At 37.5% G+C, this 20,456-nt stretch overlaps 1 protein-coding gene across 5 annotated transcripts in view; it reads left to right on the top strand.

Moving 5' to 3' along the window:
* The window catches only part of NCOA2 (nuclear receptor coactivator 2), a 188,226-nt gene that overhangs the window by 131,826 nt on the left and 35,944 nt on the right, over window positions 1-20,456 (top strand). For all 5 annotated transcript variants that reach the window (XM_077186425.1, XM_077186430.1, XM_054636477.2 and 2 more), the window contains 7 exons: window positions 5,268-5,371; window positions 9,506-9,683; window positions 11,099-11,284; window positions 12,139-12,240; window positions 12,337-12,477; window positions 15,801-15,948; window positions 18,077-19,346. In XM_077186425.1, coding sequence (XP_077042540.1) covers window positions 5,268-5,371; window positions 9,506-9,683; window positions 11,099-11,284; window positions 12,139-12,240; window positions 12,337-12,477; window positions 15,801-15,948; window positions 18,077-19,346 — 2,129 coding nt within the window. The remainder of the gene's footprint in view (window positions 1-5,267; window positions 5,372-9,505; window positions 9,684-11,098; window positions 11,285-12,138; window positions 12,241-12,336; window positions 12,478-15,800; window positions 15,949-18,076; window positions 19,347-20,456) is intronic.

Here is a 20,456-nt window from a genome sequence, read left to right as displayed (position 1 = left end):
CATACCAATTCAGAAGGATCATGCAGGGCATACTTAGATATATGAATTAGGCAAGACAAGAGTTGTTGGCTAATACTTACCAAAAATGGAAAAGATAAGTTGTTTTCTAGATAGTTCCAGTGTAAAATTAAATTGCATGTTTCAACTTTGTATAGCATTTACATTCACTTTCAAGTGATGTTCGTGTTACTGTTATAAGCATCTTGATTTGTGTGTTTTTTATTTTGAAGAGTGCAGAGTTGAGCTTTCTAGTGTCACTTATTACAAATCTCTTTGTTTATATTTTTTTACCTATTGTACAAAAAAGGTATGTGATTTGAGATAAGTGTGGCATTTCAATAGCAATTCCAGAAAATTACAAAGAGCAGGAATTATATATAGAGCATATGGAAAACCTGTTTTAAACAGTATTGGATTATAAACTTGAATTTACCTGTTATGGGCGGGGGGGGGTTTGCTTGACCTTTTTCTTTGGTGGTTTTTAGAGCATGGGTTCTTGTCTGCCCAGCATTTCACCAGCATCTCTTTTTTGCTCATCTTGTTCTGTGAAGAGCCTTAAATGTTGCTCCAGTGAAAAATAAGCTAAATCTGTGTTGATGCAAATTTTCTCTTTCAAATTATGCTTCATCTTTTTGAAATTCCTGCAGAGGCTAAGTTTTTCTCTTTTAATTTAAAAATGCATCTTGGTTTTGCAGAGAGCACGAAGGGGGGAAATACTTCTGTAGCAGGTTTCCTTAAGGAAGTTGGAGCAGCTTGAATACAGACAAAGAGAGCTTTTTGAGTGGTTCAGCTGGTCCTGCCTGCCTACCTGTAGGAAAGTAGGGTTTGAAACACAACCAAGAGAAGGTGATGCCTGTCATTAACACTTCAGAGTCTGCTGTCAGAAATGCAGAGAGAACTGACATAGCTTGAGTTGGGAGGATGGAAAACCAAGAGGGCTTGCTAAGTTAAAATGTAGCAGGAGACTTCCAACTATTGCTTTTGGCTTCTATTTCTCTGACTTAAGAATTTCTGTTAAACTAATGTGATTTCACAAAGGTTTGCTTTCAGAATCTGGAATGAGCTTTAAATAAAGCTTGAGGCTTCCCACTCATAAATTTGTCAGAAAATATTTTGAGGGCTTTTTTTTTCTTCTTTATTCTGTATGATAAATGTAGAAAAGTAAATACAGTTTATGATCACTAGGAAGATGCCCAATTGAAAATATTAATATGTATTTTAGTATAATACTGCTTATGCAATTGTAAACATACCCACAGTTTAAAGTCTAAATTATACACATCACTAAAATACTACATAATTGGATGTATATATTCTTTGTAGTATCTCTCTCAGGGGTACTTGTATTTTATTTAAATTTTTTTCTCTCTCTAGGCTAAACTCTTAATTGAGCGGAGCTAATAATTATTTAATGTGCTTCAAGTTTATACTACTGTAATTCAGATAAAATATGCTTGATCCCTGGTAGCTGTATTCATAAAGATGGGACCAGTTTCTAATTCCATGCTGCCTCTCCAGTGCAGAATTCCCTTTCTGGAGATGAAGCCATGGGAAGTCCCTTTCCATGCTGCTCCCTTCCTCTGGCTGCAGAAGGCTGTAAATACAGCCCTGTAAATACAACCTCTGTCCATACTCTTCCTCCGCTGCCCTTTGGCCACTGTGCCTGTGGGATACCTGGCAGCACTTGGCTGACATTTAACAGGGGCTGTTCTAGCAGGAGGCATCACTGGAAGCTGTGAGGTCAGGGAAGCAGCTCCCACTCTCCATGTGGCTGCTGTGGCAAAATCCAGTGGCTGTGCTTAGTCAGAGGGTATAACACCAGGGGTGTTACCTGGGGCTGGGAGAACAGGGTTCTGAGAGGCTTTACAAGGTTGGGCCTTTACAGCTCTTTTCCTAAGCCTTGACATTCAAAGATCATTAATCTAGTGTAGCAATTATAAACTCTCTGAGCTTTTCATTTCTTTGTTGGGCTCCCATGAACTCAAAAAAGATAGAAGTAAAAAAGGGAAAGTAAACTTTACAATTTTTGCACCATTACTTAACAGTGGAAGCTGGAACTGTTAAGAAAAACGAAGAATACTGACTTGTGATAATGCATTATTTTGTCAGCATTAGAAATTCATGTATCAATCATTGGTTTTTTCCAGCCTTTCTGTAACAAATTTTTGTTGTCAATTAGCCCCATGGGCTGTATTGCTGAGGGAGAAATTTGCATTTCAAGACATTCCCCATGACTGACTGTCAGGACGATGCTGCTGACAGGATTCACTTACTTGTCTTGGATGTGCTGATAAAGTCTACACAAGGGGCTCTGTAATTCAGTCAAAAATGGATCATTTATTGCATAGTTGAACGTTATTAGTAGCTGCAGTTTATAACAGTGACGTGAATTACAGCTGGTCCTACTCAGAGGCTGTCTGAGGCCTAGGTTTCCTATAAAATGCCACTTAAATTTAAGTGTGGCTTGTGGCCTGGATGTGTAGCCTCTTCTAAGCTCTCCAGCTACTTGAATTCTTACCCAATTAAGTTACAGATGCAATTAGGAAGTCCATCATTTTGGAGCACTTGTGATTTATACTGCTTTTCAGAGTGCCTAGCCAAAGTTCATGAGCAGTGAGCATTGAGTATTACTAGTTCATGAGTGATACATTGTCACCATCTCTGGGAAAAGCGGGTAGGTAACATTCGAGTAGAAATAGAATTTTCATATTTTCTCCATTCATTACACTTTTTCCTTGAGAAAGCACTGAGTTTATTGATTGCACAAAGATGTTGGGCTCTCTGAGGAAAAGAGTGTAAAACGGAAAAGAAAATCAGGAAGTCAGATGGTTGTGAGGGACAGCTGGTGATGAAGCAGAAGCAGTCAGGGATCAAACAATCAAAATGGAGAAAAGAGGGAAGTGGAGAGGAAAGCAGTGGTTCTCATGAACTGGATGTGAGGTTTGAGAGATCCTTGGTCTGACCTGGTATTGCAGCTTCTGTATTGATTACTATTATAATAATTTAAAATGTCCTCTTTTTCCTTTGTATAAAACCTCATCAGTGTGCATGAAAGCAAACCATTGTTTTTACCAATGTATAAACCCCATGGTTGTAAGAGTGAAAAAATCAGCAGCAAATATTTCGTATTATGTAAAAATAATCAGTAAAAGTAGTCTGTAAACTGGTGACATAAGGAAACTGTAATGAATGTGCTTTCACACCATTGTTGGATCATATCTGCAGCCCCTCCATTCCTGGCTCAGAGAGAATAATTCCATGTTCTCCCATAATCAAGATAGTATCAATGGCTGAAACAGTGGTCAAATGAGAGCAAGAAGCTGGTATCCCTGTCCATTCTAATACTTTGCAGTGTGAAAATAAGAGATCACTTTATGCTAGCAGGAACAGATGGGAAACAGATATCATCACTGGCTTTATTAAAAGCTCAACTCTATTTTTAGAGTTCTTTTAGAATTTTTAGAACATGTTTTCAGTTTCGTATCATCATATGGTGCCAACTCTGCTGTGTTGTAGCATGGGAAGGATTGTTCAATTGTTTTTCTGTTACACCTAATTTCTGCTTTTTGCCAAAACAGGAGAGGTAAGGAAAAAAATAAAATCCCATCCCTAGTCTAAACCAGAGATACTAATTTTATGTCCTTGTGAGTTCAAGTGGCAGAGGAAATGTTAATAGTTCTTTCTAGTGAATTTATTTCTATGAGATTATGCTAATCAGAGTGATTTAAAATTAGATGGTTAGCTGCAACTCCATCTTCAGAGCAATTTGCTAAATCATTATTCACAATGGTGTTATATAGTGTATAACACCTAAGAAGACAGCTAAAATTTTTGTGAGTCTTTTCATGAAAGCAAAAAACCATAGAAATCTAGGATGAGACAGCCCAAGTGACCAAAGCCTTATTGCCAGCAGGTGATTGCTGACAGGAGAACACCCAGGGCTTCACAAAAGCAGCTCCTTTACTCTGTGTCTGAGCAGCACATATTCACACTGACCTTAAAACCTGTGCCAGGGAAATTCAGAAGAACTTTACCTGCATTATTGCAGATCTACAGATAGTGGAAAATACTGTATACTTGGATACATTTTAATTTGCATGACTGATTTTTTTAATTTTCACTCTCGGTGATTTTCCAAAGGCCCTTTGTTCCATCTGCACATGGTACTTTCAGTAATTCCTACAATGAATGTTCTTCGAGTTTATTGTTGAAGACATAAATTCTTGTTAAAATTTCAGTGTGCTTTCATGTTTAGTAAAATAATTTATTGCGTTATATTAAAAAAATAAGAAATTTATATTATTTTTAATATTCTAGATTGCAGGATGGCCCTAGCTTTTACATAACTGCTGCTTGAAAAATAGTAAAATTATTTTGAGTATAGAACTCAAATTTTGTTTTGAGTATAGAACTAACAACAAAAAGTAACTGGTTTCATTAATTTACAATGTACAATGTGCATTAGAATATGTATTTTACATAGTGGTTTTATTAGTTTTATTAATTCATCCTTAAACAAAAATAGCATTATTGAAATAGAAAAATTAATACTGTTCATTACTTGATAGGAATTATAAGCCCACTAGGTTTGAAATTTCTGTGAATATCCCTTACATTTGGAGTTGGGTGTAACCTGTAATGCTGTATACAACACATTTTAACATATGGCATTATGTTCCAGTAACTGAAATCATTATTTTCTGGCCTGCAGTTTTCAAATGCAGCACTTGAAATTGTATGTAGTTCTAATAATATATTGGTAAATAAGGTGGTATGAAAATGATGTGATAGTAAGAACGTGGGTGGAGACATGGGAGCAGAACTGAGGCCGCTATTTCTCGGTACTGAAACCGTAGATTGTGGACTTATGTTTTTCCTTCTAAATATAGCGGTCATGGAAAAGCTCTGCAGCTGTAAGCTTTGCCTGCTCTTTTAGATCAGTCTTTGACTACACCTTGAGCCTAGTTTTTGCCCACTGCACCTTCATAAAGAGCCCTTGTCTTTGCCCAGTGTTAGACTCTGTAGTTTGGTGAAATGTCTAGCTGAGAAACATGAGAAATTATTTCATTTGTATCACAAGACCTGAAAACTGAGAAGCAAATAGGCTAGCTGTGCTTCTGTTGAATCATTATGGGAGACTGTCTAATCTCATTTTCAGAACTGTTGCACTGTAAGCATTTCACAGCTCTTCTCAGTGCTCTGTGGGCTCTTGGTGTATCAGTGAGATCAGTCTTCTGTCGCTTAACACATGGTATTCTCTCTTGCAGAAAAAGCAGCAGCAGCTAATGAAGATGAAGTGCAAAAAGCAGATGTATCGTCTACAGGTCAAAGTGTCATCGACAAGGATGCACTTGGACCGATGATGCTTGAGGTAAAGAGCACAAAATCCCTGTATTTAGGGCAGTTCTGCTCCTCCTGGGATGAATGAAATGAAAAGTGTAGTCAGAGGTTGCTGTAAAGGAATGGTCAAGAGAGACAAACCATCCTGGCTACTTGGGATTATGTCACTAAAGACTAGGCAGCATATTTATTTCTCTTGCATTCAGTGATGAAACTCTCTTCAGCTTGAAGTAGGGAGAGGCCCAGAGAGTTCTGCTTCTTTGTAACATAGACAGCTTGAGGGGCTTCAGCTGACAGCAAGTGTTGGGTGTCTGTGCATGTTTTATTTTTTCTGAACCACAACAGCTGTGGAAGACCTGTTGCACTTAAACATTGACTTATGTGTACTGTAGTATACAAGTTATATAAGTAATATTCCTCTAAAATTGCATGTCATTGCTATACTGCTTTAATATTTTATCATTTCAGCACTTGAAGCAGGACTCTTCCCTCTAGAATCTGAAAGTAATCTAGGAGAGATTTTCAGGATGTGTATTTCAGTTTGTTCAGTTAAGATTTCTGTCTCATTTTAGCAGTTATTTTGATACCCCAAAAGGCTGTATGATTCAAGCCTAGCTTGCAAATGTGTGTTAGCAGTAATGTTGGGTAGGTATGTTATCAGGGATCCTTATGTCATGTGCCCTACTGCTTTATCTGCTTAAACTCACTTGCAAACTGTTTATTCCCATCCCATTCTGACTGTGGACTTCATCTGTAAGGAAGAATAAATGTAACTTTAGGTAACATAAAACACAAACTCTGAATAAAGCTAAGGGAACCAGCTTTGGCAGAAGCATAATTATTCTGTCATTTCTGAATGCCTGTATAACAGTTTTAAGTATCTGCTTTATTTTTCATAATTGGTCGAAAGAAGACATAGTTTTCTATACTGTTCATGAAATAAGGGCTCCAAATTCACACTGCAAAACATAAGATTAGACAGGTTGGAGGCATTGTTCTTTGAAAAGTGGGGATAACAAATTAATTTATTTTATTTAATATTTATTATACATACACACTGAATTCAATGTTGTTTTTGCTATTGAACAAGGTTATGCATTCATCTCTTACACTGCTATGTTAAAATTTATCTTTAATTTTCTATTAATTTAATTGTAAGGACTGTTTTGTAAGGACAAGGAAAATAAGAATAAGATTATATTTTTCATGGCTTATCTTGTGTGATTGGCTACTGCAGCAAACATGACATGTAAAATCAACCATTTATTCTGTTGTTCCATTTAATTTAGTTTTCCTTTGCATATGAACAATGAAACATTGTGGAAATAAATGAACCACAGTCCTTTTGCACCAGGAAACTTAAAAAGGACTGAAAGTTGTTCTGTATTTGCTGTGGAAAGACTACAGATACTTTCTTTGTGTCTTTATCACCTTAAGGAAATGCAATTCAGTTATTTAATCTTTACAGAACTCTTTTATACAACCTCTTAAAAACCCCCTACCTTTTCTCATTGCCAAATAATAATAAAAATTGCAATGCTAATGAACAGTTTATTAGTTGATTTGGTTTAGAAATGTTATTGTATGTTTTTATTAGAGAATAAAACTGAAGAATACTCAAAATAATGAGTGTTTCCAGCTGAAGAAAGTGAGTAAAATTCATCAGGCAGCTGCCTCTGAGGAATATTTTAACATATTTCTTGCTTAAAGCATAAAGTAGATAGGAAGAAACTGTGGAAAAATAGTCAAGAGAGAGATGACAACATCTCAAAGAACACAAATGTATTTTCTGTTCCAATATATAATCTAAAATATCTGTTTTCTTGATTTCTCTTCCATCATATTGTCCATTATTTGTTCACCCATTTTCCCAATAGTTCTGAAGAAAAGTTTTTTGATTGTGGCGGCTCACATCTGGGAACAGAAATAAGAAATTACTGCAAAAGTGGAGGCTTCTAAAATATTCAAGTGTCTAGGTGCACTAACTTCCTCAAAAACCTGCTACTGCTTACCTGCAAGATTATTTTCTTAAAAGAATGGAAAGAAATGAGAGACTGAAATATGGGGGCCTTTGTTGCTCTAAGCCCAGATGGCCACATCTGTGATCAACTCAAGAAACAGCTGTGAGGGAACAGCACAGAGAGCACTTCTCTGCCAAACAAGTTGCCACTCTAGGAAACAGTAGGGAAAACTGCAGATTATTGTGAGATGCCAGTAACTCTCATAATCTCTTGCTTGCCATCTCCACCTTTGAAAATTTTCTCCTTAGGACTCCAATAAACATCTGTGATAGCTTTGGTTTTGCAGCCCCTGTGAATTAATGTGTGGACAGCTGCCAAGCAGGATGGTTCAGCCAAACCCACACCCTTCTGCCAGCTCTAAATACCATGGCTTCTATGGTTGGCCAGCTGGGGATTGATGTGGCTAGCATCTTTTTTTTCTTTAATTAGTTTTCAGCCAACTCAGCTCTCTGGTCCAGCTCTTCATAGCCTCACACAGTACAGGTTGCTGTTGTGGTGTAGGAACTACTAAATCAAACAGGCCATGCTTACACTGGCTTTAAATGGTGGTGAAATGCAGCCTAAAACACTAATCCATAGCAGAGATGTTGATTATTATACTAGAAATTATTATGCTGAAAATTATACTAGAGCCTCAATTTATTAACTTATTTGTAAATATTTATTAGTTAAAATAAATACTACTCAGCAGGAAAATGTAATGGATGTTAAGAAACTACATATAAAGGATGGAGCTCACACAGAAAACGAATCAACAAGAGGAACCAAAAATTACCAGAAACAAAAAGAAGGCAATGATAAAAAACAATGCCAGAGATTAGAATTTGTGCCAACAAGAGGACAAAAAGACCTGGTTTATCTTAATTTAGAGGCAGTCAGGGAAAGTACACACTTACACATTTATTTGTGGGTTTTATTATGTTTTAATTTTAAAATAGAACAAAGAAAGCATTTGTCAGCCATTGGCTCAGCTGCTCCCCTTGCATTGTGCTTTCACTGACCCTCCCCTGGAGCAGAATCATCATCTAACTTAACTTAACTAAGTTTGGGAAGAACCTCTGGAGCTTGTGTATTCCTACCTCCACTGCAGTCTGGTCTGAGTAGAGCAGGTGGCCCAGAGCCGAGTCCAGCCAAGGTTTGAATATCTCTGGAAGGTGGTTTTGAAGTCTCTTCCCATATCTGACCACCTTCGTGGTGGAATTTTTTTTTCTTGTATCTCCATGACATTTCCTGACTTGCAACCTGTGTCTGTTGCATCTCATCCTTCCCTTGTGAACCTCTAGCCTAGAGCCAGGTTCTGTCTTCTCTTTAGCCTTCTGCTAGGTGGCTGAAGGTGGAAACGAAATCCATCCTAAGCATTCTCTTTTATTGTCTGGATTTGCTAACTGCTCAGTAATGTGCAATGTTTTAAACATCTCTCTGTAACCAGTGGACAGAACTGCCTGCTTAGACCAACACATGAGTTGTACAGTATACAAGTTGGGTCAAATCAAAAATGCCTGGTGCTTGCTGTGGCAGCTCCTCCTTGTCCAGACTGTTTTGCAGTGAGCTGTGTTCAGATTTAGTATGGATCCACTTGGTTTTGACCCACAATGAATTGTGGGTGGCCTGTTTTTCTAATTTATTTCTGTCCCTGGAGATACAATAACTAACAACTCTTCTAGTGATTTCCTGCCAATCCTTCGAGAGGTGAATAAATCAGGCAAAGCTGCAGAAGTCTGTGTAGATTGTTAATTGAATGCTTAGACAAAAAGCTTTGGTGCTTTTAAGTTTAACTGTATTCACCCTTTATCTGTTCATATGACATAAAATTAGAGGGATGATATATTTCTACCATCTGCAATTGTGCTTGGAGATTGTGGATTTCATTATTTTGCAAGGTGTGTACCTTTCTGTGCTTTTACACTGCTGTCATATAAGTAAGATTAGATGCTCAATCTGAAATGTGTCCTTTGCTCTTAGAGACAATAATGTAAGAACTGGGATGGGTGAGGAAAAAATCAGTTATGTCTTCTGAATGGAGAAGATTGGAAATGGAAAAAATCAGTTATGTCTTCTGTATTTATTTTCTGTGTATTTTGTTAATCTGATTGTTTGCTATTATGTTTTTCTCTCTCTCTGGTTTTCTGTTTTTCCCCCTTTAGGCCCTAGATGGGTTCTTCTTTGTAGTGAACCCAGAGGGTAACGTTGTGTTTGTTTCTGAGAATGTGACACAGTACCTGAGGTACAACCAAGAAGAGCTGATGAACACAAGCATATACAGCATCCTGCATGTAGGGGACCACAATGAATTTGTCAAAATCCTGCTGCCAAAATCTTTAGGTATATAACTTTTCCTGATATTGTACCATTACTTATTTAACTTTGGTTTTGTAAGTCAGCATTTAAATAACTGAAGTTAATGTCCTGACACTACTTACAGTTTCATCATATACATTATTTATTTTTAATGTATATATAGACTATGAATGATTAATATTATTCTCAAAAGCATTCTCCACTCTTTTCAAATTCTTCTTTGTTAAAATTGCTTTTAGTAATTCATGTTAGCTGATATTTTTTAATGGATCTCCAGAGTGAATCACTAAAAGACAGCATTAGCTATGTGAACTCTCTGTTAGTTCTCTGTCTAGGCTGCTTATTCCAAAAATGGCCTAGGAAAGAAGAAATATAAAAGAAAAATCAGAAACCTGCTTATGTTAGAACTTTTATTTCAATGGTTTTGTTCTCAGCAATACTTAACTCTTAACTTTCAAAACCTGTTTTTGTTAGTTGCAGCCATTTTTGGATTCATTAATATTAGTTTTAATGTCCTTGAGTGTTGGAGGAGATGAAAAGAAAGAGAAAGTCAATACTGAGTTCCTCATTTACTCAGAGCAGTTTAAAAAGTATTGCTCAATTCACTTTAGCATTTTATTACTGTACTTATATACTCTGAAGAAGCAAAAATGTAAATGGCTAAAGTCAATATATTACTGCATTTATTGCATTTTATAACTGAAGAGGGCAAGCAAAGAGTATTTTAAATATGACCCTGCCATTTCCTAATGTGGTGTAACAGTGATTCGCTCTGACTGATGTCCAGTACCTATATTTGTGCATCTCAGGATTTTGTTTCTTTTTTTACTTGTCTTAAGCACTGTGTTAGGCTTTAGTTTTATCCATAGCTCCACCCAGGTCATTTCAACCCTTCAATCTTTCCCATTGTAGCTGTGACTGTGTGTTTCAATATATTCCCTATTGTATTGCTTCCTGGTTTTATAAAGGCATATTAGTTTCATTTCTTTCCCTTCTAACCTGGACAGAGATTTTTATACAATGCAGCCATGCCTTTTAGTAGTACCTTTTAAGTTTGCTGGAAAGATCCTACATACTGTCTTATTTTTTTCAGTCTCATAAATCAACTTGATCTACCCAGTAGGCTTTTGCTGTGCTGCATAACTTTTACATGCACCAATATTTAGACTTTTATTCTGCTTTTCTACGATGTCATTTTGAGTCACTTGTGAAAGCATAATAGCTGAACAAATTAGCAGTGCTCTTAAAATCTGTTAATTTTATAAATGACCTAGTTATGTGCTGGTTTGGGCTTTAATATTAAAATTAAATCATTGTTGTTGTTAAATGAGCTTGTTTCCCAACCAGTTTGTAAAACATCTTGATTAATTTCCTGTGGATAAGCAGCAGAAATGCCTGGTACCAGCTTTGTCTCACTGTCTGATTTTGCTTTTGCTCAGTGAATGGGGGATCCTGGTCTGGTGACACTCCTAGGCGGAACAGCCATACCTTCAATTGTCGCATGCTGGTCAAACCTCTGGCTGATTCTGAAGAAGGCCACGATAACCAGGAAGCACATCAGAAATATGAAACTATGCAGTGCTTTGCTGTTTCTCAACCAAATTCCTTCAAGGAGGATGGTGAAGGTAATTACCATTTCCAGTTTGTGTTAATGCACTTTCAGAGCAGTTGATAAAGTTGACCTCTAAGTCCTGAAAATTGGAAAAATTCTTAGGTTCGGGAGTTTTTTTATTTAACTGTAGAAATGTGATTTTGTGTCTTGGCTATGAGGATATACACTTGCTGCATGCACCTATTCGTTAAACCAGCTGAGAGAACTGAGAGAAATTCTGTTTACCTCAAAGGCAGATACCCTAGTTTTATATTGCTGAAATTGTAAAAAAAATGTAGCTGACTAGGAAGAAGGTTTCAAAGGGCAATTTTTTGAATTCTTAGAATTGGAAGACAATCGTGGTTCACCATTTCCTTTCCCATTTACTACTTCAGCAGGTAAATTTCCTCAGATTGTTTTGTAAGTATTCAGGTAAGTAAAAATGGTTATTGTGAAGGTGAGTTCTCAGGAACAGCAAGCCTTTGAGGCAAGTTTAAGGAATTTGGCTTAGAAAATATGAAGTGGGGAGTGTTGAAGAAACGTGCCCTTTGTGCATGCAGTATATTCTCTTTTATTACTTACTTCCTGAGTGGTTGAGCTAGTACAGGTAGATTCATAAACATGTGCCAATACTTATGGATTGTGGTGGAGTCCTTGTTAATTTTTCTTCTCAAAGAAAGCAAACCCACCTTTCCTGTTTTATTTAATGTTTTAGGAAGTAATGAAGATACAAATCTACTGAGTTTTGTCTATGCATTTATTGGTACAAAATCTGTATTTTGGTCCGAATAGACTTAAGGAACTTTTTTAAAGTATTTCTGAAGTCTTTGTGGAAGCAAAAGTCTTCCCTTTTCATGAAAATAAAATGAAATAACATTTTTCTCTAAGATTTGCAGTCTTGCTTGATTTGTGTTGCAAGAAGAGCTCCAATGAAGGAAAGACCACTTCTTCCTTCATCAGAGAGCTTTACTACACGCCAGGATCTTCAAGGTATTGTGAAATAAGAGTAGAAGGTTTTAATTGTATTTCCTTTTCCTCACTGGAGAAATTGTTATAACAAATACTTTCTAATGTATTTAATATCAGGCAAAATAACTTCATTGGACACAAGTACCATGCGAGCAGCTATGAAACCTGGCTGGGAGGATTTGGTGAGAAGATGCATTCAGAGGTTCCATTCACAGCACGAGGGGGAAATATCTTTTGCCAAGAGGCATCACCAGGAAGGTTAGGTTTCATACTTTAAGTACTTTTTATATTTAACCTCTTTGCCACTTGTATCTCTTGGTTGTCCTCTCTTTGTTATGCTTTCAGAACAATCACCAGCTACTGACAATCCCTTTCTCAGGCTGTTTTACTTAGCACACCGATGGCTCTCTCTCTCTAGGGAGGTCTTCAGCTTTCTCACTGGTTGTTTTAGCCTTCTTGTTACAACTGTGCCATTCTGGAGTGTGTTTTAAATCTTCAAAATGTCAAAATTATTTTGGAAGGAAAGACCCTTGCATATTGTCCAAATGTTCACTGACCATTATTCTTCAAAACCTCAACTCACACATTGCAGTTCATTGCCTGTATTCCCTTTCTTTACAAAAGGGACTTTTACTGTCACATTTCCTGTGAGAAACATTGAGTGTAAATTCCCAAAGCTGCACCTCTCATACTGTTTGGAAACCTACATTGTTGCACTTCATCTAGCTGATAAGTATTATAGGATATACCACAAGCACATCTACTTAGTCAAGATTATGGCAGGTAAGAAATAGGAAAGTACTGCACTTGGAATGGTCCCCATGAGGTTTCTGTGGTAGTGACTGGGTGGGGATTTTTCATACAACCCTTATACTTCTAATTCTAGTAACACAGACCCAAATTAATAAAAGCAAATAACCTTATCTAGTCCATGGGAAAGTAATTTCAAAACCAATTGGGAATAGCTGGAACATTTCCAGTACAGAAGCATCATTCTTTGGGTTCATGTTTAAAGAACAGGGTTTACAGCTGGCTTGTAACAAATAGTTACCATGGTCATTAAGCAACAGACATGTCATCTTGGATACTAAATTGTAACTGGAATATCAAATTATTCCACCAAATACACACCAAAAAAAAGAGCTTTAGTCATGAGGCATTAGTTAAATGTTCTTTAATATGTTCTGCTTTCCTGAAATCTTCAGGTGGTCTTTTAGAAATGTGGGGTCACAGAAATGCTGTGTTATTTTAGATAACAGTTTTGGGGGTATATACAGTAGAAGAGCTAAAAGTTCACAGCCTTGTGCTGTGATTTCAAACAGAACTGAAGAAGGCAATATGCAATTAAAATTACACCAGGGGTTTAGATAGCAGTTGAAGGTAAGGACCCACTTGTGCCAGAGATGATTTAGGGGTATGTGTTATGGCATCCCAACATTTTATTTCGGTCTTCTTGAAGTTATTCCTGACCAAGTTAGCAGCTACTACCCTGAGTCCTAAGGTTGAATGAGTCCCTTCTTAAGCTTTCTATGAAGTGGTGAAAATATAAGTGTTTTGGAGTTTATACTGTATCATTTTGCAGTTGTGGCTTAGGATCATCATGTAAATTGTAGAATTAATCTAAATGAGAGGGCTCTTTTCTTCTTGTCAAAATGAAAAGAGTGAGTGGTAAGAGGAGGGAAAACCTCTGGAATTACTTTCCTACAAATGATACAGCACTGAAGAGGAGTAATGGCTAAAATATTTTGCTCCCCTGACCTGCAGTATGGAGAAGAAAAACGAGTCGTATCTTGGGCTGGACCATCTTTGTGCTTGCAGTTTTCAAGTCATTGTGGTTTGAGAATGAAAGCAAAGAAAGTAATGCTCTCCTACATGTAGTCCAGCATTACAGTGTGAAAAAATGCAGCATTAGCTTGATAAACAATAAAAAACATGCTTTAAAATTATCTCTCAATGTAAAATGCAGAATATATGGTAAGTTTTTATTGGCCACTGTCAGAAAAATAGCATTTCCTCAAGAGGAATATGGAAACATTTTTGTTTGTTTAAAGAATTAGTTTGGAAAATGATTTAAGTAGAGATTTCACTTGTATCCTGTTGGCATTGAGTACTGGAATTTCCTGATGTGGTATATGCTAAAGTTAAGAGGTTTGGACCTTCTGGTGCCCAAAGGTTAAACTGAAACAATGACATACCTAACAGTGAAATTTTGTTTTGTATTGTTTCACTGTTGTAGGTTTTTGTTTTTCTTTACATTTTTACTCTGAAAAACCCCTTCTGGTTGTTTAAATTGTGCTTCCTGTTTTCTCACTGCCTAGATAATACTTTGCAACCTTGCAGAACAATATATAACAGTGGGGGACAGGGAAAGAAAGCAATCGTAACTAGTCTTGCAAGGCTGAAAATGTGCTAGCTCTGTAGACCAGAAAAATAAAGGCCACACTTGAAAAACCACATCATTTCATTACAACAGGAAATATTAAAAGACTAGCAATGAAATGAAGATCACATGGTAATATTAATTAAAAAAACTAAAATAAAACAGAGAGAGACAGAACTCAACAGAAAATATAGATGTATGAAAAAATAAGAAATTAAATGTATTTGTAGTGTTTCATTCCTACTTTTTCCCTAAATGATTATATGAAAATTTTCGAAGTATTTTACTTCTCTCATGTCTGCAATCCTAATGTGATTGCTTTTGGACTAGAAATTTTAAGTGACCACACTTGTTTCATTGATGGCAGAGAGTGAACAGTAGAATAAATGTTTGGGAGATGTGCTTTTCCATAACATGTTTTAATATTTCATTAAAGAAGTGTCACAGGGGTGTATGGAAGTTAAAAAACTGAATTTGTTTAAGTTCAGATTTACATTAAAAACTTAAAGGGCTGCAGAATGTGTACAGTGAAGTAAACCCCAAACCTGAAATGCAATCAACACTGAGAAAGGGTAGCAGAGCCCCAGTTTTGATTTAAGTAATTTTATTTGTAATTTTTTAGCTATATATATATTGTATTTGTTCTTTTAAAAGTAATAATTTCTCTTGCTAGTTCTCATTTCTAATTGTTCTTAGGTAAGAGTTTATGCATTTTTTAAATTAAAGAAGTAGTGAGAGTAACTGTTGCAAGGCAATTTAGGTGGGCAATAAGGAGGAGAATATACAGGCTAATGGAAACAGATGGTCTAAAAACTAAGGACATTTATATCAAATCATCATGGTGTAATGGTACGATGCAAAAGTGTTTGAGGAACAAAAGGAATTAGACACATATTTGATGAAAAGTAAAATTGGCATCAAGAGCTTCCTGTCTGCTCCTGGAATCCATTCTATTTCATACTATCTTCCTGTTCTTGCTGTCACTCCTTGCAGATTTTCATTTGATCACCCTACAGCATGTGGGATCCTTTTTTCTGTACGCATCGCATGTATTTATTTTCAAAATCATCTTTTTATTAGTTTTGCTTAATTAGCGCCACATCTGCGGTATCAGTGCTGAGCATCAGATGTCGAGCAGCTGAGCTGCGTGCCCTGCAGTCTGTCTTTAGTTTACCTGGGTTGTTGTTGTGCTTGCCCGCAGTGCTGAGGCAGGGGCTGGCCTTCAGCCCCGTTTATCGCTTTTCCCTGTCGGACGGCACCATCGTCTCTGCCCAAACGAAGAGCAAGCTCATCCGTTCTCAGACGACCAGCGAACCTCAGCTTGTCATCTCCTTGCATATGCTTCACAGGTAACCCTGGCCCTTTCCTTCCATCCACACTCTGCTGAGAGTCATGCAAAGCACAAGGTTGCCAAAGCAAATAGATTGTTTAAGGCTGATAGATTTCTGTTGACCCAGAACTGATATCATGGAAACAAAGTAAGATTTTGAAATCAATTCTTGCAGCAGGAAAAGACTGTAAGATTGTTTCAGAATTTTAAAATGGCATGCTGGATTTTTCAATGTTCTTATTTTCAGTATTTTAATTTCCTGTATTTTGCATAGTAGATACAAGAAACTTTCCAACAATAATTAAATCTAGAAAACTGAGAATTCTTGTAGTTCACATTCTGTTGTTGGTTCTGGTTCTTCTTTAAAAAACATGTTATGAGTATTAGAACTGCACTTTAGACAAGTGTTATTAAATTCTTTGATTCCCTTTGTGCCTGGTCTTTTCTGGTGCTTGGCTTAGTGGCTCTCATATGTCCAATTCTAAGAAGTGTCACTACTGTTAGTTTGGTTTTTTTCCAAAAAGTACAGACAATAATATGCTAAAGTCAGGACTGAGCAATCACTGACATCAGAACTTTAACATCAGATTTTTATTAAGTCATTGCACGTCCTGGTATATTTGTATCAGATTTTGTTTCAGGCTTTATTCCCAATCCTCTGTGTCATTTTTCTTGAGAGGAAGAAAACAGTGCTAAACATAATTATAACTGAAACCATTTTAGAGAAATTGTAGATTGATCTGACTAAAAGCTGTCTACAATTTGTTTTCTTTGGATTGCTGAATAGACCTAATATTTTATTAAGTGCCAAATCTTAAATTTTAAAAAGCAAAAAAAGCAAGCACTAATAATTTTTAAATGGTACTCATGAATTTTCTTACACTTTTTTAAGCAGAGTGCTGGTACTACTATATTTGTAATAAGGTTTTAAAAATACCCCTTTTTTATAGTTAATGTTTTCCACACTTGCCTTTATACCTAAGGTAACCAATACAGAATAAGAACATTAACTACTCTGTATTTTTCAATTATTTTGCTACTCATGCTTTAGCAAAACTGAAGGTTTATCTGCACTTACTTATACTGTGCAAATAGGAATGGTTTTTGTCTCATGGAGAATGCATATTAGGAATGTTCCATTTATATTTGGTTTTGGAAGTCCAGAGTTGATTTGATTTTTTTTGTCAGAATCTCATTTTTTTCATTCCTAACCTACTTGACTCTGTCTCCTTTGTAGCTTTTAGCATTTGGGAATATATCTGATTTTCCTAATTTAAGTTTTAGCACAGAGTAAAAAGTGTATTACATCCTCCCATAAACTAATTAAAATCTACTGAGGAAAAGAAAAGTGACCTTCAGGTGCTCTCACAAGAGCTTTTTCTCTGTGTGTGTGTGTGTGTGTGTGTGTGTGTCTCTCTCTTCTCTTTCTTCTGTCTTGAGGCTTACATCTCTAAAATACAAGTTTCAGCTCCTGTGTGTGTGGTTTGTTGTTTTTCTTCTCCCCTTTTCCTAAATGCCTGTGTAGGACTGGATTGCTAACAGACTGTTCTCATTCTGAACAAGTATCCAGTAGTTCCCTTGGCTCACAGGCTGTTTTGGAGCAGTATTGAAATACTCTGGCAGTGTAAAAATGTGACTTTTTCAACTTTCTTTTCACTATGAACTTGGTGGGCAAATAGCCCACTCCAGCCTTGTGGTGGGGCTAACTTAGAGAAATTCAAAACTCCAGCAAACAGCTGTCTGCAGCTGCCTTGTAAAACATGTATTTGTTGGGTCATATGTTTCAGATGAGATTTCTTTCAGTTCTAGAAGTTAGCTCTTGCCAAATTGTAGAGAAGTACATTAAAGGGAGTGTGAAATTGTAACCTATCAGCATTTCTAATGACTGTCATTTAAATGAGGTTTAATTTTGTTTTTCCTCTCTTTCACTGTTTTCTAATGAGGTACTGAAAAACCATATCGTTAATGTTCAGCCATGTTGAGAGTTGCATATCACTTTTGTCAAATTGTTGATTTGTTTTTGATTGTAGGGGTTTTGTGTTATTTTAAAGTGAGGTTTGGGGTTTTGCTTCTTTTTCCGTAATGTAATTGCAAGTTGGCCACTGTCATTTAGCTAACAGGCTGTTTTTCTTCCTCTTGCCACATAGAGAGCAGAATGTCTGTGGAATGAATCAGGATTTGACTGGACAAGGAATGGGGAAGATATTGAACCCAATTAGTTCCAGCAGCCCTGCCCATCAGGCCATGTGCAGTGGGAACCCAGGTCAGGATATGACCATCAGTAGCAATATAAATTTTGCCATAAATGGCCCAAAGGAGCAAGTGGGCATGCCAGCAGGCAGGTTTGGTGGTTCAGGGGGAATGAACCATGTGTCAAGCATACAAGCATCCACTCCTCAGGGTAGTAACTATGCACTAAAAATGAATAGCCCCTCTCAAAGCAGCCCCGGCATGAACCCAGGGCAGCCAAACTCTATGCTTTCCCCAAGGCATCGCGTGAGCCCTGGAGTGGCAGGAAGTCCTCGCATCCCACCCAGTCAGTTCTCCCCTGCAGGAAGCTTACATTCACCTGTGGGAGTCTGCAGCAGCACAGGAAATAGCCATAACTACACCAACAGTTCCCTGAACGCACTTCAGGCCCTCAGCGAGGGCCACGGCGTTTCTCTAGGATCGTCGTTGGCTTCACCTGACCTAAAAATGGGAAATTTACAAAATTCCCCTGTGAATATGAATCCTCCCCAGCTAAGCAAGATGGGAAGCCTGGACTCTAAAGACTGCTTTGGAATATATGGGGAGCAATCAGAAGGTACAACTGGACAAGCAGAGAGCAGCTGCCATTCAGGAGAACAGAAAGACAGCAGCGATAGCAGCATGCCACCGGTTGTCAGTGGCGAGAGACCTGATGGACAGAATAAACTGCACGACGGAAAAAGCCAGACAAAGCTCTTACAGTTGCTGACCACCAAATCAGATCAGATGGAGCCTTCACCTTTGTCCAGTACCATGGGAGACATTAGCAAGGACTCCACGGGAGGGTTGCCCGGGTCTGGTTCAGCACACGGAACCTCGCTCAAGGAGAAGCATAAAATTTTGCACAGACTATTGCAGGACAGTAGTTCTCCTGTAGATTTGGCCAAGCTCACAGCAGAGGCCACAGGCAAAGAACTGAACCAGGAGTCCAGTAGCACAGCTCCTGGTTCAGAGGTGACTGTTAAACAGGAGCCAGCGAGTCCTAAGAAGAATAATAATGCACTACTTCGCTACTTGCTAGATAAAGATGATACTAAAGATATTGGTTTACCAGACATACCCCCAAAACTGGAGCGGTTGGACAGTAAGACAGACCCTTCCGGTAGCACAAAGTTAATAGCTATGAGGACAGAAAAAGAAGAGATAAGCTTTGAGCCTAATGAACAGGTAAGCTAATTTTTTGCATTATGTGTGAATGACTTGTTGCAGGCCTGCATTCCTGCCATCTGACTTTCACTAAGAGTAGCATCTTGGCACTTCAGGAGGCTGTTACCTGTCTTTTGAAATCCAGTCTTCACTCAGTTTCCCAGTTGGTGATGATCACACTGTGTAAAAGCACAGGCTCTGCCTGGGAGGAGATGGATAATGCAGGGTGCCTTTCCCAGATGGTAGTCAGGCAAAGAGAAAATACTCGTGACTCTTGGTTAGTGCTACCTAATTGACAGCTTTTCCCACAGGCTGTGGTTGAACTGCTGTTGTGCTTGCTAAATGGGTCCTTGACCTAGCCCAGCATAGCAGCTACACTCCTCCCGTGGAAAAGAGGTTCATGCTCAAGAACAGGAGTTGTTTGAAAGGACTGATAACAACTTTGCATTCCTGGTCTTCATGTTATGCTTGACCTGCAAATTAAAATCAAAGCAAATAGACTTCTGTGCCAGTTTGGAGGATTTGATGGGGTTTTCTTGTAATCTTAAAAATTCTTTATATTCAGCCTCAAGTTTCTGTGAAAGATTAATCATTCAGTGCAGGGGTCTTGTCTCCTCATGCAAGGTTATCTGCATTGGATTTTGCATTCAGAATTTCTTTCCTTTCTGTGCAAGATCACTTGTTGCTGTGCTGCCCAACACAATAATAAATGGTGTATTGTTGGGACCTGTGCTAAGAAGTGTTATGTCACACTGGCTTTCATGCAGAATTCACTTTCCAAAAGCAGCAGGTCCACATCACCCAGAGTGCTCCAGTTTTCAGAGCTTTGCAAGAAAAAGGGACACAGTGAAAGCAATCTGCTCCTTCAGTATTACTGTTTATATTATTTATAAAATGGGTAATTACAATATCAATTTTAGTATAAAGCATTTTCTGGGAAGGTTATAACTAGCTGGAGTTAATGATCCTTAGATTTGTCCTACACTATCAAATCTCCCAGCTGGTCATTAATCCCCAGGCAGCCCTGTGTGTGAAGCCTTAGTTTATAAATCATGATCATATCATATACAATGCAAATGTTCATGTGTCTCATTCACAGCCATATCCTTAATTTAAAAAATTTTGTATATT

This window comes from Agelaius phoeniceus, chromosome 1, assembly GCF_051311805.1.
Source record: "Agelaius phoeniceus isolate bAgePho1 chromosome 1, bAgePho1.hap1, whole genome shotgun sequence".
Lineage (NCBI taxonomy): Eukaryota > Metazoa > Chordata > Aves > Passeriformes > Icteridae > Agelaius > Agelaius phoeniceus.
This window is presented reverse-complemented; position numbering and strand designations above follow the sequence as displayed.